The sequence below is a fragment of the Elgaria multicarinata genome, chromosome 1, assembly GCF_023053635.1.
Source record: "Elgaria multicarinata webbii isolate HBS135686 ecotype San Diego chromosome 1, rElgMul1.1.pri, whole genome shotgun sequence".
Classification (NCBI taxonomy): domain Eukaryota; kingdom Metazoa; phylum Chordata; class Lepidosauria; order Squamata; family Anguidae; genus Elgaria; species Elgaria multicarinata.
In genome coordinates this window covers 154,195,506-154,220,545 of record NC_086171.1, presented here as the reverse complement: position 1 = coordinate 154,220,545, position 25,040 = coordinate 154,195,506, and the positions used below count along the sequence as shown (strand labels likewise).

The window sequence follows — 25,040 nt, the reverse complement described above, 5'->3', positions numbered from 1 at the left end:
AACCAGTGTGTGACAGAGACATTATTTTTATGAGAGTGTAAGTGTATGTTTAGTATGTTATGAGATCTTATTTTGAACTATGTAATTTTCTCAATGATAGAGAAATTTAGTATTTTATTTAGGACTTTTAAAAATCAATTTAAACAAACAAAAGCCAATTTAAAATCTGCTTTTAAAAACAAAATTTATTTTTATCCACCCTCGCTTACATATTGTATACTTGGAAATTCCCTGCAGAAAACCTGAAATCTCCTTGGCATTCATTAACAATGAGCCATCTAAATTAGTCCTCTCTGTGCCATCCCCACCCTATCTGATATATCTGGCAAGTCAGATACATATTGTAAGTTAGAGAATTCAACACCATAAGCATGTTACTGGTGCCATGGACCAAGGCCCTATAATCTCATGCTTTTAATTAAAAATTAGGAATACACTTAAAATATTTTTCCCTTATCAGCCAGAGACTAAAAAGGGCCTAGGAAAGTCAGAGTGCCTTATTGGCCAGACAGCTAAGAGATAAGACTGCAAGATTGGTCAATTTCCCCAAGAAGTATCATCTTCACCTCATTCCCCATTAGATCTAACATACTTTGTTAATAAAATGTAGGGTTATAGTAAGTGTGTCTTTTGTCTTTAACTTATATTTAACTAGGAAAACTTAAATTGTCTGTAATGGAGATGCCCGACGATGGGATATTACTAAATAAATCTATGGGGCAGAAGATCATGAGGCAAGATCTACTCCTCTAAAATCTCTAAGATTAGTTTGAACCTGCAAGTACAGAAACATATATGCATTGTTTTTCTTTTGAATGCCTGCTACTGAGATTGAATTTCTACATTTTTTATTAATAAAATGTACTCTTTACAGATTTTAAAATGTTTTAGGCAGCTCACACACTCACAGCCTTAAGATGAGTTTGCACGTATTTGAATTTTAATTATTTCAAATGGTTGGGAAGACTGATGCAACAGTAAGAAGCATGAATTCCCATATCTAAGTCCTACTCTTTAAAAGTCAGAGTACCCTTTGTAAGTGGATATTTGATATGATGATGATAATGAAAGGTGTTTTAAAGAAGTAATTGGAGTAATACCCATTGTCAGTTACCATATCTGTTATTTTGACCTCTGTGATAAAGCAGAATTATTATTATTTTAAAGACCTATTCCAATTTGGACTTTGGATCCATGGTAAACATAGGTAACTGGGAGTAGTTGATGGCAGCCCCTATTTTGTAGAATTCTGTCTTTAAGGAAGTGCACTTGAATGCTACATTAGATCCCTGCAGAAAGCAATTTCAAGGAAATGTTTATTTTTGAAAATATACACGTAACAGTACTAGTAGTTCCCTAGTTTTACATTTGAACATATTGATTGTTTTCCCATTTTTATATTTCTTTTGTTGCTTTTTTATGTTTGTGATGTGAGCCACCTTGTTTCATTCTGAAAAAAGTATTCTAAATATTTAAATATGATGTATACATTTCTGCAAAGCAAATAAGAAGATAATATTCATTTATATTTTCCTCCATTTACTATATGAAAAATAGGGAAAGGGAATAATTGTTGAAGTTAGTTACCCACCTTGAATACCTCAGAGAAGAAACCAGATCCTATTTTCTCACAGGAAAAGTCATCAAGTCGTGTAAGTCTTGAAAAGGCACTTATCAAGGCCCTGTATGAAGAAGTCCAAACTCTGCCCATCTGGGGCACGGTCCCATCACCTCCGCCACCCCCATCAAAGTCTTCAATGCGCTCCAAACGTGGTGGAAATCCTGCTATTGAATTTCGCTTACTCCGATCCATCTTGCAAACAATACGGTTCCTTTAGAAAGGAGAAGATCTCTCACATCCTAGGTGCTCAATTTGTTTTTCTTCTCTCTGGCTGGATACTAAAAACAAAGGATACATAATTGAACCATTTTCCTTCCCCAAATCTCCATTAGAAAGCCAAACAAATAATAAGAGCATGACTACATGGGAGAGGGGGAAGGAGAGAAAAGGGGCATGATGGTCCATCCCAGGTTTATAACCAGCCTGTGGCGATTAAGAATTGGGTCTAAGAGCCCAGAAAAGGAAGTTCTACAAAATTAGTTTTTTCCCTTTTAAGCCACAAAATCCCTAGCATTCATAGGTGTGGACAAATGGCCTAGTAAACTGTGGTGCATCTCTTTGCAAGGCTGAAATAACATGAATACCGTTTTTTCTTTGCATGGCTTATTTCTACAGGAACTGTACCAGGCTAAGAATTAGTTGATGATCTCAAAAGCCTGGTCTACACAATTGCAGCAGGATGTGCTTCTTGCTACAAACCTTGACAGAGACGTCATTAGTTTGAGACTGCATCAATGTGATGGGGAATATCATGGCAATCAAGCATAAGCTCCCCTGTTGCCTTCCATTCAAAAATAAAAAATGTGGAATGAAATTAGTATTTCATACATTTTATGATCCAGACTACAACAAGTATTGAGATCTCTTCTCTCAGTAAAATATTATTTCTGTACTACAATCTGTTTCAAAAACATGAAACAAGGTCAAGTCTTTGACCAACAACAAGATTTTAAAGCTCCAAGACTTTTATAGCATAATACAGGCAGGTTTGAACATGTTCATACTTGTGCAGAGGAGGTAATCTTTCAGAGCCTGAACCATTTCAGGAAAAAAGGGTTCCCTATACTCTCTTTGGAACAGTATCAACAGCCATTTTCTGCAGAAAATATAGTACTTAATATCCATCCTAGTTAACAGGATGTGGTAAATCAATGCCTATTCTTCCCAGTCCAATGAGATGCCAATCCTTCCACAATACTACCTGCTAAGTATTCATAATTAACACTAAACCAAAGGATTTCTAGGCATGGAGTGGGTGTGCAACACTCATTGCCACTTTAAGAATGCTTTAAAGATATCAAGTATAAGCATCTTTTACATATTATCTCTTTTCAAATTATTTTAAATGTATAACCTTTAGCAGTGATCACAGTTGCTCCAAAGAGAAAGTTCCTAGCTAACTTGTACTATCATATTTCTAACTTCCCACAAATGGAGTCAACAGTCCAGAGAAATGACCTGCTTTACCCCATACTATTCTGGTTCAGACAGACCCTCTCAGTTAGCTACACTGTGAACTAGTTGAGTGGAAATTATTTCACGTTATAAAAAGTTGTGCTGAAACAAACAACCCATTTAATGTCTCATATTAGCAGAGCAAAATCTGAATCCATTAAAGTGACCAGGCATTAACTTTCTAGTTGGAGTCAGGGTGTCTCAGATTTGTGCTTCACACCAGACAGACCGGTATTTTTAAATTTGGAACCTATTTAGGGGTGCAAAAAATAAAATAAAAAACTCATGATTCATTCATTTAGTGCATCTGCCAGAAACATGTAAGTTTCAATTGTTATAATCACAGCAAAGAGTGACATTCAAATTTCTTGTTCTATCGCCTAACCTGGTTCTAGTACTTTCTTTCAGTTGTTTGCAAGAAACAACTCTAAGAAAACCAAAACTTTACATCTCCTAGTGCAAACTGAGGCAGAAATGGCAGTTGGATTACTCTGTATGTCCTGAGCTAGCAGCTAGTGGCTTCAAGAAGTGAAGGTGTTACATCTACCCCAACCCCACAAGCTACTCCCAGCATACCTTTGTTTATCTCCATCTATCCCAAAACCTTTCCTACCTGCTCTGCCCATGAAAGCCCCTCACATCAGCTATGACAGCTAAAGGGATCATTCATGCTCTGAGACAGTAATGCATCTAAATACCTGACTACTGCAAGATGATGCTGTCAAGGTGATGCATGCCATATGCCAGCAAATTTGGAAAACACAAGAATAGCCATCAGACTGGAAAAAATCAACTTATATCCCCATACCAAAAAAGAGAAACACTAAAGAATGTTCAAACTATCGGACAGTGGCACTTATTTCACATGCCAGTAAGGTAATGCTCAAGATCCTGCAAGGTAGACTCCAGCAATTCATGGAGTGAGAATTGTCAGATGTACAAGCTGGCTTTAGAAAAGGCAGAGGAACTAGAGACCAAATTGCCAATATCCGCTGGATAATGGAGAAAGCCAGGGAGTTCCAGAAAAACATCTATTTCTGTTTTATTGACTATTCTAAAGCCTTTGACTGTGTGGATCATAACAAACTGTGGCAAGTTCTTGGTGGTATGGGGATACCAAGTCATCTGGTCTGCCTCCTGAGGAATCTGTATAATGAACAAGTAGCAACGGTAAGAACAGACCACGGAACAACGGACTGGTTTAACATTGGGAAAGGAGTACGGCAGGGTTGTATACTCTCACCTTACCTATTCAACTTGTATGCAGAACACATCATGCGACGTGCTGGGCTTGATGAATCCAAGGCTGGAGTTAAAATCGCAGGAATAAACATTAACAATCTCAGATATGCAGATGACACCACTTTGATGGCTGAAAGCGAGGAGGAGCTGAGGAGCCTTATGACAAAGGTGAAAGACACCACACTGACAACAAAGGTCCTCATAGTTAAAGCAATGGTATTCCCCGTAGTAACCTATGGCTGTGAGAGCTGGACCATAAGGAAAGCTGAGCGAAGGAAGATAGATGCTTTTGAACTGTGGTGTTGGAGGAAAATTCTGAGAGTGCCTTGGACTGCAAGAAGATCAAAGCAGTCCATATTCCAGGAAATAAAGCCAGACTGCTCACTTGAGGGAATGATATTAAAGGCAAAACTGAAGTACTTTGGCCACATAATGAGAAGACAGGATACCCTGGAGAAGAGGCTGATGCTAGGGAAAGTGGAACGCAAAAAGAAGAGGGGCCGACCAAGGGCAAGATGGATGGATGATATTCTGGAGGTGACAGACTTGACCTTGGGTGAGCTAGGGGTGGCAACGGCCACAGAAAGCTCTGGCGTGGGCTGGTCCAAGAAGTCACGAAGAGTCGGAAGCGACTGAACGAATAAACAACAAACCTGACTACAGACAATAGGGTTAACAGTTCTAATCTCGTGGCCTAATTGTAGGCTTACAGAGACATTTCTTTTATGCCATTCTTGCCTGCCTTTCAAGACTGCAGTTTTCCCGGAAAGTGTAGACAAGGTGGTTTGGGAAACTGATCTGAAGGAACAAATAGGGCAACAGAGTTGGGAAGGGATATGGAAACAAAGAGTGTTGAGAAATATGTCTGTGAGGATAAAAGAAAATTATTATAAGGTTGTATGGAGGTGGTACTTAACCCTGGTAAGATTAAAAAAATTAATAAGATGAATTCAGCAAGCTGCTGGAGGGCTTGTCAAAAGAAAGGAATATATTTACATATATGGTGGGAATGCAAATTTGTACAAAAATTATGGAAAATGGTGTTCAATGAGATAAAAGAAATTTTAGGAATGGAGATTGAAGAGACACCTATAGTGGCATTGTTATCATTATATGGAGAATTGAATTGTAATAAAGGGACAAAAGAATTGATAACGAACTTGTTAACAGCAGCAAGATTAATGATATCTAGGAACTGGAAGGTTCAAGGGGATTATCATATAGAAGATTGGTATAAAGAAGTATGGGATATTGCTATTAACGATAAATTAACATGTAATATAAAAGTTAGAAGAGGAATGATAAAAACGAATGATTTTGAGGGAATACGGAAACAGTTTCTAGAATTTGTTTTAACAAGGGAAAGAGGGATGACACCTCCAGAGGAAGCAATGAGATTTTGGAAACACAAATAAGATCCCGTGGGTGGGGGGGAGCACTTTTATGTTAAATATGATTATGTTAATAGAATTAAGTTAGAATATATGTTATCAAATGTTTATTTTATATTATTGTGTATTATGTAGTCTTGTTTTATTTGTATTGATGTTTAAAAAATTTAATAATAAAAAAAGACTGCAGTTTTCCCAAAGTGGCTTACAATAGATGGAATTTAAACTCATTTGTTCTTGCAACACAACATTCATTTTTACAGAAGACAAGCTAATGAAGCCAAGAGACAAGCCATTTGCCCAAAACCATGATCTAAGTATAAGACAGAAGTAGAGTCTGAGTTCCAATCACTAAACTCTCCAAATCAATTTCCTCTTAATTAATTTACTCCCAACACACTCACCCTCTGTCTCCACTCAATCCCTATTTTCCCTCTTACCATCTGCCAGTCTGTCCTCCTGTGTATCCCAGTCCTGTCTCCAGCAGAAAGAGCTGGGACTCAGTAACCAAATAAATCAAAAGGGCATCTGCTGTACAATCAGTAGTCATCTACAAGTATTCTGATCACCATCCTGCCTCCACCACATTAGTCTCCCCCCACTATACCACAGTACAAGCACCCATGCAATATTCATCATATATCCATAGGATGTGTGAGCTCTCTTTACATTCTTGCACCTGCTCTGGTCATACTCAGAACCTCTAATTTTTTTATTAAAAAAAATAAAAATCAGTTAGGTCTTTAAAGCAGAAATAAACTTTACAGAAAGGTCCTTGTATAAGCTGTTTAAACCTCCCAATCACGTGCATTCATGTTTATTTTAAATGACTTTTTAAACTCCTTTTCCACTGTCACAGCTGTCAGTATATTGGATGTAATGTTGGACTTGGCCTGAGAGACCTGGAATCAATTCCTATCCCCAATGCTGTTTAATGAAATCACTGGGTGAGAGCATCAGGAGATTTGGGGCTAGGTGTTATCAGTAAGCTGGTGACATCGAAATCTATTTCTCTGTAACATCTTCATTCCAGGAAAGTGTGGAATGACTGTCTGAAGTTGGTAATGAGCTGGATGACGGAGAACAAACTGAAGCTGAATCCAGGGAAGACAGAGGTGCTTGTTGTAAAGGAGATATGTCAAACAATTGTGGATGGGCTTGCACTCCACCTGAAGGAGCAAGTTCATAACATGGGGTTGTTTCTTGATTTGATTTATTACATTTATATACCACCCCATAGCCAAAGCTCTCTCTCTCTTGACCCAACCCTGCTCTTGGCACTGCAGGTGTAGGTGACAGTGAGAAGTACCTGTTATCAACTTTGGCTGATATGCCAGCTAAACCCATTCCTGGAACATGTGGACCTGGTAACAGTGGTGCATATCCTGGTAACCTCTAGGCTTGATTTCTGTAATGTGCTGTGTTTGGGTCTGCTTGTATATCTAGTTCAGAAACTCCAACTGGTGCAAAATATGGCAGCCAAGTTGATTTCCAGGACATCTCACAGAGACCAAGTTTTAAAATTCTTACACTGGCTGCTAATTTGGTTCAGGGCAAAATATAAGGTGCTGGTTATTACCTTTAATGCTTTACATGGTCTAGGTCCTAGGTACCTCAGGGAACACCTTCTCCCCTATGTCCCAGTCCACCACTTAAGGTCTTCTGAGGGTTATCTACTGCGTTGCCTAATGTGAGTTTGGCAGCCACACACAAGAGGGCCTTTTCTTTTGCTACCCCTTAGCTGCAGAATGACCCATCGATTGAAATGCACCTGCTGACCTCTTTGAATGTTTTTAAGTGGGAATTAAAGACTTGGTTATACAAAGACTTTGTATATAGGCGGGTTATAAATTGAATAAATAAATAAATACAATAATACCACCCCACTCAGACATGCAACATACTGGATGACTTGAGGCCAGCTACAGTCTTTCACTAACTTGCCTCACAGGGTTATTGGAAGGATGAAAAGCAATAACCATTCTGAGAGCTCTGAAGGATAGTATCCCAGAATATACCCTATTTCTTTGATTCTAAGACACACTTTTTTCCCATATAAACATCTCTAAAAATGGGGTGCGTCTTAGAATCGCGGGTGTGTCTTAGGGTTTTTTTGTTGGTGGTGGTGGTACTGAAATTAGTGTGCGTCTTACAATCGAAGAAATACGGTAATAAATACATCTACAGTACTTTTTGCTCTCCATTTAACCTCACACTCTTATTCAGATATGCCTACAGTTATAGTACACAGCTAGTAGGAAAAGCTAGGACATACGGTTTAATCAGAAGGGAAGAGGACATTAGTCCTCTAGAGGGAGATGGACAGCAGGGGGTACCTGCTCTTCTTAAATGGCAGATGCATGACTTTGATGCCTGCAGTTGCTATAAGGTGGTGTATGATATAAAAAACAGGCAACCATTTATACAAGAGCATTCAGTACTATATTTGATTGTGGTCAAATGACAGATTAAAACCATTTTGTCTTTCCCGACCCTTCTATAATCTCATCTCCTGCTGTTCTTTGTGGCCCATCTATCTCATTAAACTGATCAACACTTCAGGTAATGCATACAACTGTAAAGGACACTAACATAGATACTTAACAGCAAATACACTATCAGCAATACCCCCACATAAGAGTTCCCTACTTTAAGAGTAAATCCTAGGCAGAAACAATGTCTGTAGGAGTATGAGTCAGTCAACAAACCATAAAGCAACAAAAGTTTTCATCTCAAAGCCAGAGATAAAACAGACGTTCTGGAAAATAGAAAGTAATATTAGAAGCCTATTTAACCCTGTGGTTAAGGAAGTTAGATAAATAGTACTTTGTTACTCATTATCATAAGGAACAGCCGTTGTCAGCTTTTCTTTTTCAATTTACAGCAGGGATAGGGAACATGTAGTCCTCCAGATGTTGCTGGACTACAACTCCCATCATCTCCCACTATTGCCTATGCTGGCTAGGGGGTGAGGGAGTTCCAGTCCAACAATAGCTGAAGAGGCACCCATTCCCCACTCTTGATTTACAGGAATCTAACGTCATACACCCACACACGCACACACCCACACAATAAATATGTGACAAAGCCAGTGGAGAAAGGTTTAAAACATTTTTCTCCCTTACATTACAGTTACAACAATGAAGACTTTAATACATTCCACAGTTCAAAACAGCTAGAATGCCTCCAGACGTGCAAACAGACATTTTTACATATTTGATAGCTAAATACATTAACATAGTTCTGCACATCAGTCATTTGCAAAACCTGCAATAAAACTGAAGATATTGCTTTTTTATATTTAGTCGTAGGTGAGCAACTTTACCTGTATCACGAGAAATTTAGAAAGGAAAGGTGCAATCTAGGCCCATTAAAGTCAGTGGGTGTTTTATTATCAAGAAGTGGGCTGAATCCCAAAGAACCATTCAGATTTATTTGTTTTTGGTACAAGCAATTATTATTACAAGGTAAGTTTCTCACAACTAGAATTTCCATTACAAGTAAGTCATGTTTAAATAGCAATTAAGTTGCAATATTTTACCAGTGGGAAAGTATAATGGCCCATAACATCTCTATTAATAAACACACTCCTCTACATATTCCTGCACCATTTTAATAACTTTCATTTTAAAGTTAATTATGTGACTAAAAAGCTTAACAATCCTTTGCCAGGAGCGCTCATGCAGCTTTTTAAGATCAGAAACATGGGAACACCTGCAAATTCTCCCCCTACCTTACCACTGCGATTTTAAAAAATATTACTCCCCATGCTTTCCCCCTCTAACGTGTGCCTCTTTTTTTAAAAAAGGAAAAGGAAAAAGCAGTGAAAAGGCAATCCCACTCTAGCACCGCTCCCCCATCCATTGCATGGAGACAAGAAATTGCACCACTAGTGGTGGACTATGGCTAGGATTATTTCACACATAGGAGTCCATCACACCTACTTTTTTTCCAGGTACAATCCGTGGTTTCCACCTCTGCTTTATTAGCGCATCAAGCGCTGGTCCCTTTTATGTGCCTTCCTGGTATTGCTGTAATCTCTTTTCACTTGCTCACTCTTCCACTATTGCATCTGCCCCACCTCATCTCCTTTCCCTTCCCCCTCCAGTTCATTGGTTCTTGTGGTTGATGGACAATGTGATGGGCATGGACACCTTCTCCCCACTTCTAGTTTTGTTGCCTAGCGTTTTAGCAATTTAGTGTTTCATCAGCTGGGCACCATTTCTGCCTTTAGAGGTGAGATGATACTCCCTTCTGCACAGGGTCTGCGCGCACCCTCCCTCCCCCTTCGAGCAGTTCTACGGACTGGAAGAGAACTGACCCCACCCTTCTCTTTCTTCAGCAAGACTGCTCTTCAACATACAGAACCCCAAGAAGGGACGTTCTGCGACATAGCATGAAGATAGCAATACATGACAGAAGGGAAGTTTTATCCCGCATGGAGAAAAAATACTGCACTTTCTCCACCCCCAAGAAAATCACAGAAAACGGAGAGAAAGAGGCGAGATGACTGCAGGACAGGGACAATGATATGTGAGGATCATGAGGCAAAACGGTAAGCTAGACAGGTGTAATAAAATGCTGGTGTGACAGAGCTCTTAGAACCAAAACTACCTTTTAAAAAGTCATCCGGAAAGGGCCCTAAGTTTCACAACACAGGAAGGTTTGGCTGAACAGATGCAGTAGGTACCAAACAAGTGATCAGCCACAGCTAAACAGCTAATTGAGCTTTTACAACTATTACAATTTCAACATTATTGAATGATTACCAAGGTGAATATCAATGGAGACTAGCTATAATAAATCCAAAATGAGACTTTTATGTACAGCAGCAGAATATCACCCATTACAAGATACTGGTGACACATAACATGAAAACTGAACAAGTTCCAAAGTCCAATTCTTATGCTCTTAAACAAGACTGCATAATCTGGATCATTTAATGCAAATTAGTGATGCTTTAACTGTGAAGGAGTTCCTAAGTATGCACTTCTACTTTATAAATTGAACACAGTCCAACAGACCACAGTTTTTAAAAAGTAGACCATTTAAACCTGCAGTCAGAGTACCATTGGTTCACATTTCCAATCCCCTGCACCAGCAGTAAGCAACTTTGTATCCTCCAGATGTGTGGACTACAACTCCCATAATCCCTGACTATTGGTCATGGTGGCTCAGGCTGATTGGAGTTGTAGTCCACAACATCTGAAAGGCACCAGTTGCCTAGCCATGTTCTACACAAAGCTATTTCCCACTTGAAGTTATTTTTCCATCCATTTGCAGAATTGTACACAAAATGCAAAGCTCTTCTGTGTGTGCATATTCAAGTTATAATTCAGGACAGAAACCAAAGTGTCAACAGATAATGGTTCATTGTCTCCTTCCCATTCCTTCATCAGTGCAAAAGCTTCCTTGTTGGGTTTGTGTTTTTAAGGTATTACATCTTAACCTTGCCATAACCTATAATACTTTGTTATATTAGGAACCTAAGTTAAACAGTCTTGTTTTTATGACTAGATGAAGTGAGAATAGGAACAACATTACACATAGTCTCTACATTCTATCTTTTGTGATCAGACTTGTTCTTTAGAACTCACAAAACAAAACACATTCCAAGGCTAGATAAAGCCCATCTATTAAAATGTTTCCTATCATCCCTCTTCAACTCAGTTTGTCTCTAAATCGAAGTGAGGCAAACCATCATTAAAAAGACTACTTAGATGACTGGCACACCTACTCGGAAAAATAATACTTGTTATGCTAAATGCTATAAATAATATATCCAGTCGGCACAAGTAATACACCTTGATATGCAGTTTATATTCAAAAGAAAATGCTGAACAAAAACAGATCATACTGCTTTAGAGAGTGTATGCATATTTGTTACTTTAGTAGAATGGCTAGGCACATTACCATGTGTTTTATTCACTATTACACAAAATTTCCACACCTTCATGACAAGAACAAACAACAATTTATGATACACTCACTAATGTAAAAAGAATTCCTATGAAGGCCTTACCTCAGGTTGCAAAATTTCAACCTTATTTACTTTGTAGATCTACAAACCAAGATGAGATAGGAATTCAAGTCTAATCATAAACATGTTTTTAATTTTAGAAGTGTACACACTGAATTGTATGTGACTTTCTATTAACAAATGGAATACTGATTCCACTAAGAATGAATTTTACAAGAACTATATGAACAATTCCAGCAATATCAATGAAAATGGCAGCAAATGTTTGAACTTCAGAAGTAGTTAATTAAGGACGAAAGCACCAAGTCATATTCAAAAAGCAAGTCCTCCCTACATGAAAGCCACCTCACTGTAGTAACTAAAGTAATAATAGTTTGCATTGACATCTTTCATCAAATAACCTTCAAAAATTTCACACAGACCAAACCCATGTTTAACAATGAAGAAGATAAAAGGATAATTAAACCATCACAGTGAGCATTCAGTTTTCCCATTCAGGTCAGATCAACCCTTTTGAATAAAACAGCTACCCAGAAGCAACAGTCGCAGAGCTGTGAGATTAAGTGGCACTTGATATCCTCAATTGCATCTTTCAATGTCCCTACAAACACAAGCCTTTTTAATCATGATCAGTACGATAGCGTGGATCCCTACTTGCACAATTATTGGGCAAAGCATTCATGCTCCCAAGGTGGGGGAGGGGAGAGTCAGATAAGGAAGTCATCCCTCTTCCTCTCCCTCTCACACTTCATCCTCCTTATCCCACACCCTCTCAGCCAGGTGGCCAAACACTCCTCCATCTTTGACCATTTCCTGTTATCAGGGGACCAAGGCAGCTGCTTTGTATTACTTTTTAGGGCATTATGGGGATGCGTGGTGGCGCGGGGCGGGGGAGGGTGCGAGGAGGAGGAGAACGAGAGAGATACATTACACGAAGTACTGTCAAACTACAAAAGAATTCCTTCAGCCTCACGCCCTCGCGCACCCATACTACTCCCTTCACATTTCCACACACGTCTTCAGGACACCCTCCCAATCTTCCTCTATCTAATGGACCCAGTCTCATTCCTTACGCTCTCGTTTCCCCTCCAGATCCTCACACTCCCCAATATCCGCGTCCAGCACAAAGGAAGGTGCACACTCTTGTTCGGTTACCTCAGAAGCACACACTGTCCACTAATCCCAACGCACCCTACCCCCGCTTCTCGTCTCGTTGTCACCCTCCTGCAACTCCTACTCCATGTGCACCGTGAGAATTGCCCTTTCTTTCCCCCCCCCGCCTCCACAACTCGTCCGCCCCCCTCACACGAAACTCTCTCATACTCACCGAACCACTCGCTCTCCTTTACCTGCCTCGAAAAGGAGGAGGGGTGGAGAGTCACGCACACCAACGGACGGCTCATATTCACGCGCTCTTCAGGAGGCGGCCGGCCAGGGGCTCCTGTAGACGGGAGAATGGCTCTAATGCCCTGCGGGGAACGTCTGAGCAGGGTGGAGGGGCATTGAGAGGACGCGGGTGGGATCTTTTCCAGCGGGAACAGCAGCGCAAATCTGGGCCGCAGTAGCCTCGGGCCCTGCCCCCAACCTCCCTTCGCAGCACGGAGAAAAGAAGAGAGCGCGCGCACTCAGCTCAGTCCAGTGGCCTCTACAGACCAACTGAGACGCCTGCCTGGCTGGAAGCCACCATAGGACGAAGAAGGGCGGAGCCCGACTCTCCTCGGAGACATCTACCAATCGACATGGCCTTCCGCTTGATGGACGGCGAATATGGCCAATCATAACGAAGATTTTTACATGGCCGAGGTCTTAGCCCCTTTTGGTTCGAGAAAGAAAATTTGAGTGACAGACCAGATTGACTCAAGCGCAACAACAGCCTCCACTGAAGCCAAAGAAAAGGCGGGAGGGTGGGCGAGAGGGCGGGTTGCTAGGGGCGCTTCAGTCCCATTGGTTATCAGTCGAAGGCGGATAATAAACAGGACGTCTGGCCAATCAGAACATGCTTGCAGCGACTGCAAAGTATGTGAGCCAGTTCTAAACTGTTTACACCGGCTGTGGGAGATACAGCTGTCAACCGGGCCGCAGAGACAGGGGAGAGTCAGAGACAGAATTATTGCAGAGACAGGGGAGAGTCAGGAACTGGGCACGTGCATCAAGATTTGCTGTGTGGGGCCTTTTCGGTAGGTAGTAGAGTTTCAAAGAATAAAACAGGCGCACACTAATAGCGGCTAAGTACTACGATGGTGCTAAAATACGTACATTCCTGATTAAAATCCTGTGCGTCCTTCGCCTAGTAATCCGGCCAAGTTACCTACGGAACCGATTCCCCTCTCTTGTGTCGGATGAATAACGCTCTCACGTATGTGCTTGACTATCTTCATTCATCTTTAAAATGTGGAAATGGTTCGCGTCTGCGTACTGGCGCTCTCTGGTTAGTTTCTTTTTTAGGAAGACCACGGAGTGAAACTATGAATGAAACAGTACTCTAAAACAGGTCCACAACCATCACTCTGTCCATTGGCCCACACCGTCTCTGCAGCCTTATCACCTCACTTGTTCCAAATATATTAAAACTAGGATTAAGGCACTTGATTGCCTCCATGCTTGACCCAATGTAAAAGTGCTTTGTGTTTTGTGAAGACAAGACATTGTACTTCTGTGTTAAAAAATAATAATTACACAGATAACAAAGAACACTTAAAATGTGTTGCACACCTAGAGGTCTCACTGAAAAATTGGAAGAAAATCAGGAGAAGCTGAGCCTGACCCTGGAAAAAACATGCCATCATGTTTGTGTTGTGTATTTGCCTGTTCTTTATTAGAGGATGCTAAGTGATAAAAATTAACAATGAATTGATTTGCTAATAAAAGGTGCTGGAGCCATCAAGATTATTTCTTCGATTCCTGACAGGTTTTCTAATGGATTTTCACTTTCCCTTAGGTTCTTCACCATTATATCACTTCTCATGTCGATTCTTTAACTAAAATTATTGTCACTATATTTTAACAAATGTGGATGTAGCAAACTAATATCCAGGGCTGGCCCACCCTACAGCTCCATATCACATTTATTAATTTGTTTGCTTCAATTTGTAGCTTACCTTTTGGTCTGGACCACACCCACGAGGTGGCTTACAGTTACAAGAAAATTAAAAGCCAACAAACAATTATACTGTGATAAATACTAAACCCATAATACAAACATGAATGAAGAAGCATCAGATCAATTCAAATATTAAAAATGTATCCCAAAGCCTTACCAAACAAATATATATTTAACCATGTGCATGAATGCCAGCAGTAAGAGGGCCTGGTGGACCTCCCTAGGGTAGGAATTCCAAAGATGTGATGCCACATCATTCCATATCTATTCTGACTACATTACATTGATGCCTAGCATCAATGTTCCAGCTATGTCATGATACTCTATACTTGGGGTGGGTAACCTACAGCCTTGGCCTAATTTCATGCAGCCTTCAGCCTAATTTTAAAAGCCCTCTGCATGAGATCAGTTCAGAGTTCTGGCAAGAGTTATCTGTCCCACTCCCAGCAGTTCCCTGGGTAAAGATGAAATGGGGTGCAGTGCAGGGAGGGAGAAAGAAGGAGATTTCAGAGAGAGGGGCTTCGCTCGCTTTTGGCTGTGTCGCTGCCCATCCATGGATTCAACCCCTGACTGATTACCCCAGAGGAAATGAAGCCCTCAGCAGGAAAAAGGAAAAGGAAAAAAGCTACCCCTGCTCTAAAGTCAGTGTTATGAACTGACAGTGTTAAAAGAGCCATGTAGATTCCAATGTCTGTTCATTGCTGAGTATCATTGGGCTGAGCCATTGACTGGGTTCGGACAACACAGTACCCACAATGGGTTATATAAGCCATGATGGCTTATTTAACCCATTGTGGGTTATCATGTTGTGTAGAGGGTGTTGTTGTTTTTATCTGGTTTGCCATGGTAGCTTATTTCCCCTACCACCCATACCTGTTGAATACCTGAGGAAGTTCATAATTACCCTCGCTGGCACAGCTTGCCATATCATGTGAACCTTGCGAAAGTGACTTGTTGTGGTGACTAACAGCAATGGCCTGTTTTAGGGTTCTGGGGTTATTTGTTAGCTACAGAAAGAAGCCACCTTGCCAGGTTCACATGACATGGAAAGCTGTGGCGATGAGGATAACTGTGCAAATCCCTCCAGCATGTGCAGCAGAGAAATAAGCCATCATGGCTTATTTCCCCCACCATGATCATACAAATAGACTCACTATGTCATAGTCTAACCTACCAATCAAAGTAGACATGAGGATAAATTGCAAAGTGCTTTGTACTCTGGGGTTACAGAAAAGTCAGTGTCTGCTTGCAGTCATGACAACTTCCCTCTCCTCTTCCAGGTTTCCAAAGTAATTGTGTTTAAAAAAGATATGCACTTTAGCAGACTCTTTGGCTGTATATTTAACATCACTTAACACAGAAGAGTTATCCCAAAATATATTGTAACTAGTCTTACTATGTCCCTCTTGGTACTCATAATTAAGGTAAAAAAATAGATTCTCCCCACTTTTTCAATTAATATTTATCAGTAGAGTAGGTATTCTAATATATGCTTGAACATGATAAAAAAAAAATCAGGGTTAAGAATTATTATGGATGAATTAATCAGGAATAAAAAGCAGTCTACAATAAGACGAAAAAATGGAATGTGCTTTGGACCAAAGTCAATTTCAGCTAAAATAAGGGGAATCAGCCTTGGGTGCAATCCTATGCATGTTTAGACAGAAAATAAAGTCCTACAACTCCAACCATACCTCAGCCACAATTCCAAACTGGGGCATGCTGAAAGGTACAGGACTTTTTTCTGTCTAAACATGGATAGGATTGCACCCTTAAGCTGCTGCATTGATGATATTTAACCCCTGTGAAACTGAGCTATATTTCTAGCTAACTGCTCAACTATGATGGAGAAATTCTGTGGGGGGGAAAGGACTTACTTTGATATGTAATGGACATGCCTGATTGTGAATCTGTTCTGGTTGCGGATCTTAAAAGAGGCAGGGAAAAAAATAACAGAACAGATTATTGACTTTGTGCCAACACTGGGTCTTCTGTCAGTCTACAAAGGACAAAACAAACAGTTATTAAACAAATAATTTCATTTATGTGGGTGGCAGCTAGATTACAGATTGTGGTTCAAGGCGATGTCAAAGTAGAAATAACTTTTATAATACATGGCATCCTTTTATTGAACACGCTAATATGAGCAAAAACACAACCTGTCTACCTGCATCTCATGATATTTTATGGAAAGCTCTCTTGTGTTTATAGCCTGCTCCTTGTGATTTTTAAGAACTAAATATATTGAATAATAGTGCTCTCTGTATTAATTTAGTTGTTGAATGGATTGTTTAGTGATGAATTATATTTTCTTATATATTTTACCATGAAAATTTAGTTTAAAAATAATGTATTGAATAAATAAATAAATAAATAAGGCAGGCAAGATCTTTGGTATGTAGGCTTATAGTTTTATGGAGATATCAGAAGGCTAGGATTTTTTCTATACCAGCTGTTGTTGCCACAGACTATCTGCACTTCTTTATAAGGGTCATGCTTCCGATTCCTGCCTAGGTCCTATGGTATCCAGAGTACAAATCAGGATGAACTACACTCTTACACATTACTGTACTTCTTCTTTTTTACCCGCGCTTAAGATGCCAGCAGGTTATTCATATGTTATTGTTCTTTGGTTAAGTTTAGAGGTCATTGTTAGGGAGTATCATGTTCAGCTATAGCTTAATACAGTGAAAGATTAAAGGATGGCGACATCTGGTGTTCAAAAAGGTGAACAATTTAGATTGTGCAGATACAAATGACACCTGCTGAAATTCCCTTTTTTGTGCAACTGTTAGATACAGGAGCCCTTTCCTCCTACTGCCTACTGAAATACATTATATGTGTGGCTGCCCTTGAAGACTACTCAGAAATGTCAACTGCTCCGGAATATGGCAACCAGAAAACTAACTGAACCTGACACCTTGGAACAAATTTCACCAGTATTTTTTTTAAATGGTTTAACTGCCTTCCATTTTATTTCCTGACACAATTCAAGCTGCTATATGGCATAGGACTGTGGTATCTGAAAGACCATCCATTTTTAAAGACCTTCATTCAAGGCTCTACTGAGAGTGCCCCTGCTTTCAGAAGTTAAGTGGGAGGAGAGACACGGTCTTCTTGATAGTAGTGCCATACCACAGAATATTCTCCGCAGGGACACTTGTCTTTATTAGCTAGCTTTCAAGCACCAGCTAAAAATTATTTTATTCTCCTGAGCCTTTAGTGGGGAATACTTTCTTGCTGGTTTGCATATTATATCGCTAGATTTGCGATTGTTTGATTGTTTTACTGTTGGGTTCCTTTTACTGCTACTTATTTGGTTTTCATTGTTGCATATGTTTTAAACTGATAGATTAAAGTATTTTGAGTGATGTGTGGTACCTTACCTGAGAGTCAGCCTCTTCGGAATACATCTACTTTATTAATTATTAATTATTATTATATCCAGCGTTTTTTCCTCCAAGGAACCCAAGGCGGAGTACATAATCCTCCTCCTCTCCATGTAATCCTCACAAGAACAACCCTGTGAGGTAGGTTGGGCTGAGAGTAAGTGACTGGCCCAAAGTCACCCAGTGGGTTTCCATGGTCGAGTGGGGACTAGAACCCGGATCTCCTGACTCCCAGTCCAACACCTTAGGCACTACACCACACTGGCTCTCATATCCATTGTTATGAAAACAAATATTTAATATGTATGGACCTTGACTGTTGAAGATGTAGCACCCTGCCAGAAAGTAAGTTGGCAGCCCTAGAAGTAAAACTAAAACAAAAACAGATGACTTCCTTCCTTGTTAAATGTTATCTTTACGATATAATAGACATCACAATACCATGCTTTTAAAAGTTGCAGGCCTTGTCTGCTAAAATTTTGGCAACTAGTCTAAGCCTCTGTCAGATACCACAATTTTTTAATTCAGGTTTCACCTCTTTTTAATGTGTTACTTTAATTTTTTTACTATTCAAGTAATCTCTTTTCCTTGTTATCACCATTCCTTACAATCATTTAAAATTCTGCAAAAGAGCAAAACACATACAAAAACAAAGAATAACCTTGCATCTTTTATTTTGCAACCTATACATCTGTACAGATTAAGAAGCTTTAAGAAAAATATATTTTAACCTGCATATTACTTTCCATCTGGCAATTTTCAATTTATCTGTGGTGGAAGTATTGAAAATGCAATATTCTACAACAATGCCTATATTTAATCAAAGCTGTTCATACCTGCACTTCATTAGAATAATTGCATGTTTTGTCCGTTTTTCCCTGCAACTTGTTTGAGGAAATGTTTATGAATTGTTAATTATGCTACTGATCGATTTGATAAGCATATCTACTTTATGCATATAGAATTTGGTTAGGTGTATTACCATTATCACTATGACTGGGCTTGAGATATTCTCTCCAACATCCAGAAACAAGGTTTCCATTGTGCAGTTATTTTCCACTATAGTACCTATTTCCTTGTACGCTTGTGCAAGAACTGCCACAAAAATTCACATGGGAGCCTATTTCATAGATCTAACTGTGCCATAGTTTATGCTAAGATGAGTTAACACATCTGTGCTTGAAACTGTACAATGGATATTCTTTCCTTCCTTTCACAACACCTATTGCATTCCACCCTTTGTAAACTACTTAACATTGTTAGCAACACTATGGTACAAGATACTCTACAGAACTTTAAATAAGTGATGCAATCTTTGCCAAAAATATCCTAATTTCTAAGAGCTGGTTGAAATAATCAGGGAAACCATGTAGCACAGCCTTTTAAAAAGTCATAGTTTTATGCTATAAGATGGAGGATTGTGCATTTGAAGATTCCCCAAATGGAAAAACAAAAAAATTCTTCCTCAACATGGAAAGCCCATGTTTTTTTTACTTCAAGAAGGATTCTACTCATACTATTTCTACATATTTGAACTGTCTCTCAAATACCTTCTAAAATGAATGCTTCAGACATTACTTTATTTCCAACCCACATATACACAGTAGACAATCCACTCATACTAAAACAGAAATGCTATAAAAGTTTTTTTTTTCTTCTCTCAACTTGGAGACTGACCTCCACTTTCTATGTGGGGTTATAATAATAATAATAATAATAATAATAATAATAATAATACATTTATATCTTACCCGCCTCTCCATTTTGATCAAGGTGGAGAACTACAGTAAATATAAAATACATAAAACTGAATTAAAACATAATATACATTGTTAAAACATCCTAAAACATTCTAAAAACATCTTTAAAAATAAAATTAAAGCTGCAGAAGCTATACTAGAGTGACCAGATTTAAAAGACGGCAGGGCACCTGCAGCTTTAATCGTTGTGATGAAGAGGGAATTTCCCCAGGTTCCCCATATATACAAATGACACCTGCTGAAATTTCCTTTTCAATACAACTGTTAAAGATGCAGGAGCCCTGTCCTTCTTTTCATATGGTCACCCTACCTAAAGTATAGCACAAGGAAAAAGTTAACGGAAAGGATGGGAACTGGTAACAGTGGTGAAGATATGGTTAGGGCAGGGGTAGGAACCTCAGACCTGGAGTTCCAATCCAGTCCTCCTAGGTCCCAATTCGGTCCTCATGGGATGACATCATCCTTCCCCTGGCCCAACACCTGATAATTTGATGATTTCCCAGGTTTTGTGCATTTTCTCCCCATTCTAAAATGTTGAAATGCCTTTCCTAAGGCTTAATTACTGGCAATACAAGCTTTAAGCTACAATATGTTGGTACTATTTGTAATTTTGGCCCTATCCATCACAGGAATGCAGCCCGTGAGAGCTTCTCCAAACTTTAATTTGTCCCTTGGGCTGAAAGAGGTCCCTAGTAGAGGAAGGTTAACTGTTTGTAAAAGATGTAGAAAAAGTGGCAGCATGATACTTTCTAAAATCTCTTTTCAGGAGAAGTGGATATTGTGAGGGAGATGTAGGTGGATTGGCAAAGAGTGGAAGGCTATTCCACTGGCTACTCCAGTCTGGAATGTGGCCAGCAAGCCATGCAACTCATAATAGTTTTCCATTGCTTCCTGAAGGGTTTAAAAGTAGCACTGAGCGGAAAGGATCAAAGTTAATGCTTCACCAGAGCCCCAATGTTTTCTTATTTATCTTTCCCATGCATTCAGGAAGGCCAAGCAAGGCAGGCATCCTGAAAACCACACTCCAGGAAGCTCTGCTAATTTGCTGTGTATCCTGCCCTCCCTCTCCATCACTAGCCCCTTCATCTAATTATACTGCACCATCTCTACTTATGTCTGCAACAGATAGTCCATCTTACTTGGATTATATCACACCATACAGCCTTGTGCCACCAAGTTCTATGTCTCTAAATTGAGATGAAAGTAGGAAGCAGTTGTTCTCTGAAATCATTGAACTCCTTACCATGCTAGGTTGTTTTACCCTGCATTTACTTGATTATATGTTCCTCCATAGATGTGCCAGTGTTTTTACACCCTGTGAATGCTTCAAAGCCAGCCTGTGAAATGATCCTCCTCAAAGAGTTATTAACTGTAAAAAAATTTTTTTAATGAGAACAATATGGCACCATACTTCCATACATATTTTCTAAAATGGTATATCTCTGGGAATCAACAACCCCCAATCTGGCACTTTCCAGAGGTGTTACAGTATAACTCCCACAATCTGCTGCCAGCAGAAGGGGATGATGGAAGTTGTAGTACAACACAACATAGGGAAGGCTGGTATATATGATAGCAGCCAGATTTCCTTGCAAAAAGTTTATTGGGTGGTAGGAAAGGATCACCAAAGAAAACACTCTGGAGAAGGGAAACATGGTGCATCTCTTTTGCATAGCCTGTAGGAAATTACAGTGGTGTGCTGCTTGGTAACATATGCTACTAAAAAGCTCCTGAATGATGCATCATTGCTTAATTGAAGCTAGTAATTGTGACAAGTGGAAGCCCATAATCTAGCTCTAAAACTTAACAGCCACAAAAATACCTCTAGGATAGGGTGACCATATGAAAAGGAGAACAGGGCTCCAGTATCTTTAACAGTTGTATTGAAAAGGGAAGTTCAACAGGTGTCATTTGTATATATGGGGAACCTGGTGAAATTCCCTCTTCATCACAACAGCTAAAGCTGCAGGTGCCCTGCACTCTTTTAAATCTGGTCACAGTATAGCTGCAGTATAGCTCCTGCAGCCTTAACTGTTGTGATGAAGAGGAAATTACACCAGGTGCGACATGCATACAAATGATACCTGCTGAAATTTCCTTTTCTATGCAACTGTTAAAGATACAGGAGCCCTGTCCTCCTTTTCATATGGTCACCCTACTCTAGGAGAAAACTGTGCCTTTCACTGTTGTATGACTAAGAGAAATTCCTCAAATTATGCTTTTTTTGGCATAGAAATACAGTGATGGGGAAAACGATGTCTGCTAAACTTCTGCTTGTAAACAAAGTTGTTAAAGGCAGAAAAAATCTACTAGGTGGGGGGAAGTTTGCAAGACTAATGCAGAGCCATGCTTTGCAACCATTACAGCATTTGTGGGGGGTTTTCCTAACAAGTAAGGTCTGGCATTTCTGTGAATGGTGGCATGAAACCATGCTGTATTTGTGTAAATCTGCTATACCACAGCTCCACCTAGTGGGTGTGTAATGGAACACATAGAAAGACGGAGAAAGAACTCCTCTCCTCCTGGGGAAAAAAACCTGTAAAGGAGCCAATCTTAATCTCACAAAGAATCCAGAAGTAGATGCCTCAGTAAAGTGGTGCATAAATACCTTGTAGAAAAGCATACTTTAATCCAGGGTAATTTGCACAGGATTGCAGCCAATGTATGGGATGAGACTCAATTAAAGTAGCATGATCAGTTGTTAGGGGAGACACAAGCGGAAGGGAATGAAAATATGAAGACGTGTGGAAAGGCATAAGAAACTGGAAGACCCTTTTGGTAATTGCAATAGGAATGTCAGTAGGATTCCTCAGTCTAAACTACAGCCTCATGAAAAAAATGCAAAAATATGACATCCTATCTTTGTTTTGCATTTATTTTTTTCAGTGGGTGGTATTGATTTATATTAATTTCACTTGGAAGGCATGAAATTGTCTTGACCTACTTAAGAGGGCTATCTGTGGTAGAATTAGAGACCTCGTTACCTATGGAAAGGTTTAAACTGTAATAATCTTATAATTAGAGATAAGATTATTAGAGATACTTCTGATATTGATTGTAAGCACAGTAATTAGAGATCTTTAGAAGTCTCTGGCTCCATTTCGTTTATTACATTTCTAAACTGCCCAATAACCAAAGTTCTCTGAGCAAATTTCCTATATGTGCCAAATAATTTAATTGTGATTAGCCATGTCCATTGATTAAGTAATTTTTATTTGAGGTTAAGTTAATCTCAAATAATCGCAAACATTAAGTAATTTTTATTTGAGGTTAAATTCATTTAATGTTAAATAAATTTCATACTACTCAAAACCAAGGGCCAGTCCACATTTACATACAGAAGCCAACCCAACTAGCTGTTGAATTTTAGTTCAGCTCTGGCAATAAAATGGCTTAGGGGATGCAAGAGTGCTGCCCTCAGTTCTGTCCTCCAACACCTCCTCACAGCTAAAGCAGTGTCAGTGTGCATCATGGAGGTAGAGCAACAAGATATGCTCACATGATGACTGCTTGAATGCATAGCCTGGACTGTGCTTGCTCGCTCCACCAGGGCCCACCTGTTTTGGTGCTTTCTGTTATGCATAGGGAAAAGGCAACTGGGCAAGACAGCCAACCAGCCAGCAACAAGCAAGTATTGCGGAGCATTGGCTCAGGAGCATGGAACCATCAAGGCAAAGGGCTGTTGGGGGCTGCATCCCTCTCACTCTGCCCTATGCAGAGCCAATATAGATGCAAGTGTTAAAAGCTATCCCAATACACATTGTTAAACAGGTGGTATCATTAACTCTCAGCCCCCCGAGTTAAAATTGGCCACCACAATGAACCTACTAAAACTTTTCAGTGTAATCCTATGTAGGCTTATGAAGAAGTAAGTCACATTGTGCTCAGTGGTGTTTATCTGCAGTTAAGTGTGCATAAGCAAACTTATTAGAGCAGCTTAGTGACCTCCAGATGTTTTGGACTTCAATTCCCATTAGCCTCAGCTAGCAGAGCCAATTGTCAGGAGTTGCAGTATTAGAGAGTAGGCTCCGTTAAACATAGCAGAACTTATTTCCAAGTAAATGTGCATAGGATTGCACTGCACATTGATTAATCTGCCAACCACCAACGTTTAGAGTTCTAATTTTGGGGGGCATTTATTTTTATATATATTGCCCTAGATTCATAGTCTAGAAGACTTCACCAAAGATCAACATTCTATTCTAGGTGCTGTATGGAGTTAACCCCAAATTATGCATTTTTGATACGAGTCACTTCGAAGCATGAAGATGTCTGTTGTCAAGGTATTCCACCAAAGTGCAGAGTGAATACACATGTTCCCATTAATGTTGGTGTACAAACCATTACTTGAACGTTTACATGTATCCAAGAGTAGCATCTGAGACCAAAAACAGGAACAGGATTTAAGGATTAGACAAACGAAGTCTGACGGGTGTAAAAAGAAAGCCAATGCAGATTGCAAAAGGAATTAGGCAAGCACAGGCTTTTTCCCAGACCAGCCTTCTTCAGCCTGTGCCCTCTAGAAGTTTGGAACTACAACTTCCAGGATTCCTATTGGCCATGTGCTTACTGGGGCTAATGGGAGCTGAAGTTCCAGGTTGGGGAAGGCTTCCAGATGAGACTTTTATAGTACCTTTGTCCTGCCTCATTACTAAATTTGATGGGGGGTCCAGATGTCATTACTTTCCACTCATAATGCTCCCCTATTTCCTCACTGCTTCTTTTATCTTTTTAATACCGCAGAAAAAATTGTTAAGAATAACAGATGGAATTGCTGCACAGTGCCTTCGGGTCGGTAGCTGCTAGAAACTACCAAAGCTATGGTACTAATAGAGTTAGCAATCCTATGCAGGTCTCTGCTCAGAAGGAAGTCCTATTGAGAGTACCCCTAGGTAAGTGTATATAGGATTACAGCCTTAAGGCTGTCCCATACTGCTTCTGATAAAACCTTGTATTTGTTTTAGGCGTGGTCGATCAGGAAGGCAAACCGCAAAATGTTTCACAGAGATGTCCCCATACACCGCGTGCTTCCTTAATCCTTAAGATCCTGCAATTGATACATCAAACAGGCTATGTGCTTTAAAGTTTTATTTAAATAAAAT

The 25,040-nt window shown here is 39.7% G+C and overlaps 1 protein-coding gene across 1 annotated transcript in view; it reads right to left on the bottom strand.

Annotated features, from left to right (window-relative positions):
- The window catches only part of TESK2 (testis associated actin remodelling kinase 2), a 68,128-nt gene extending 54,776 nt beyond the window's left edge, over positions 1-13,352 (bottom strand). The window contains exons 1-2 of the mRNA XM_063139726.1: positions 13,017-13,352; positions 1,592-1,899 (exon numbers count right to left, since the gene is read on the bottom strand). Coding sequence (XP_062995796.1) covers positions 1,592-1,813 — 222 coding nt within the window. The 5' untranslated portion in view covers positions 1,814-1,899; positions 13,017-13,352. The remainder of the gene's footprint in view (positions 1-1,591; positions 1,900-13,016) is intronic.
- Between the last annotated feature and the right edge of the window lie 11,688 nt (positions 13,353-25,040).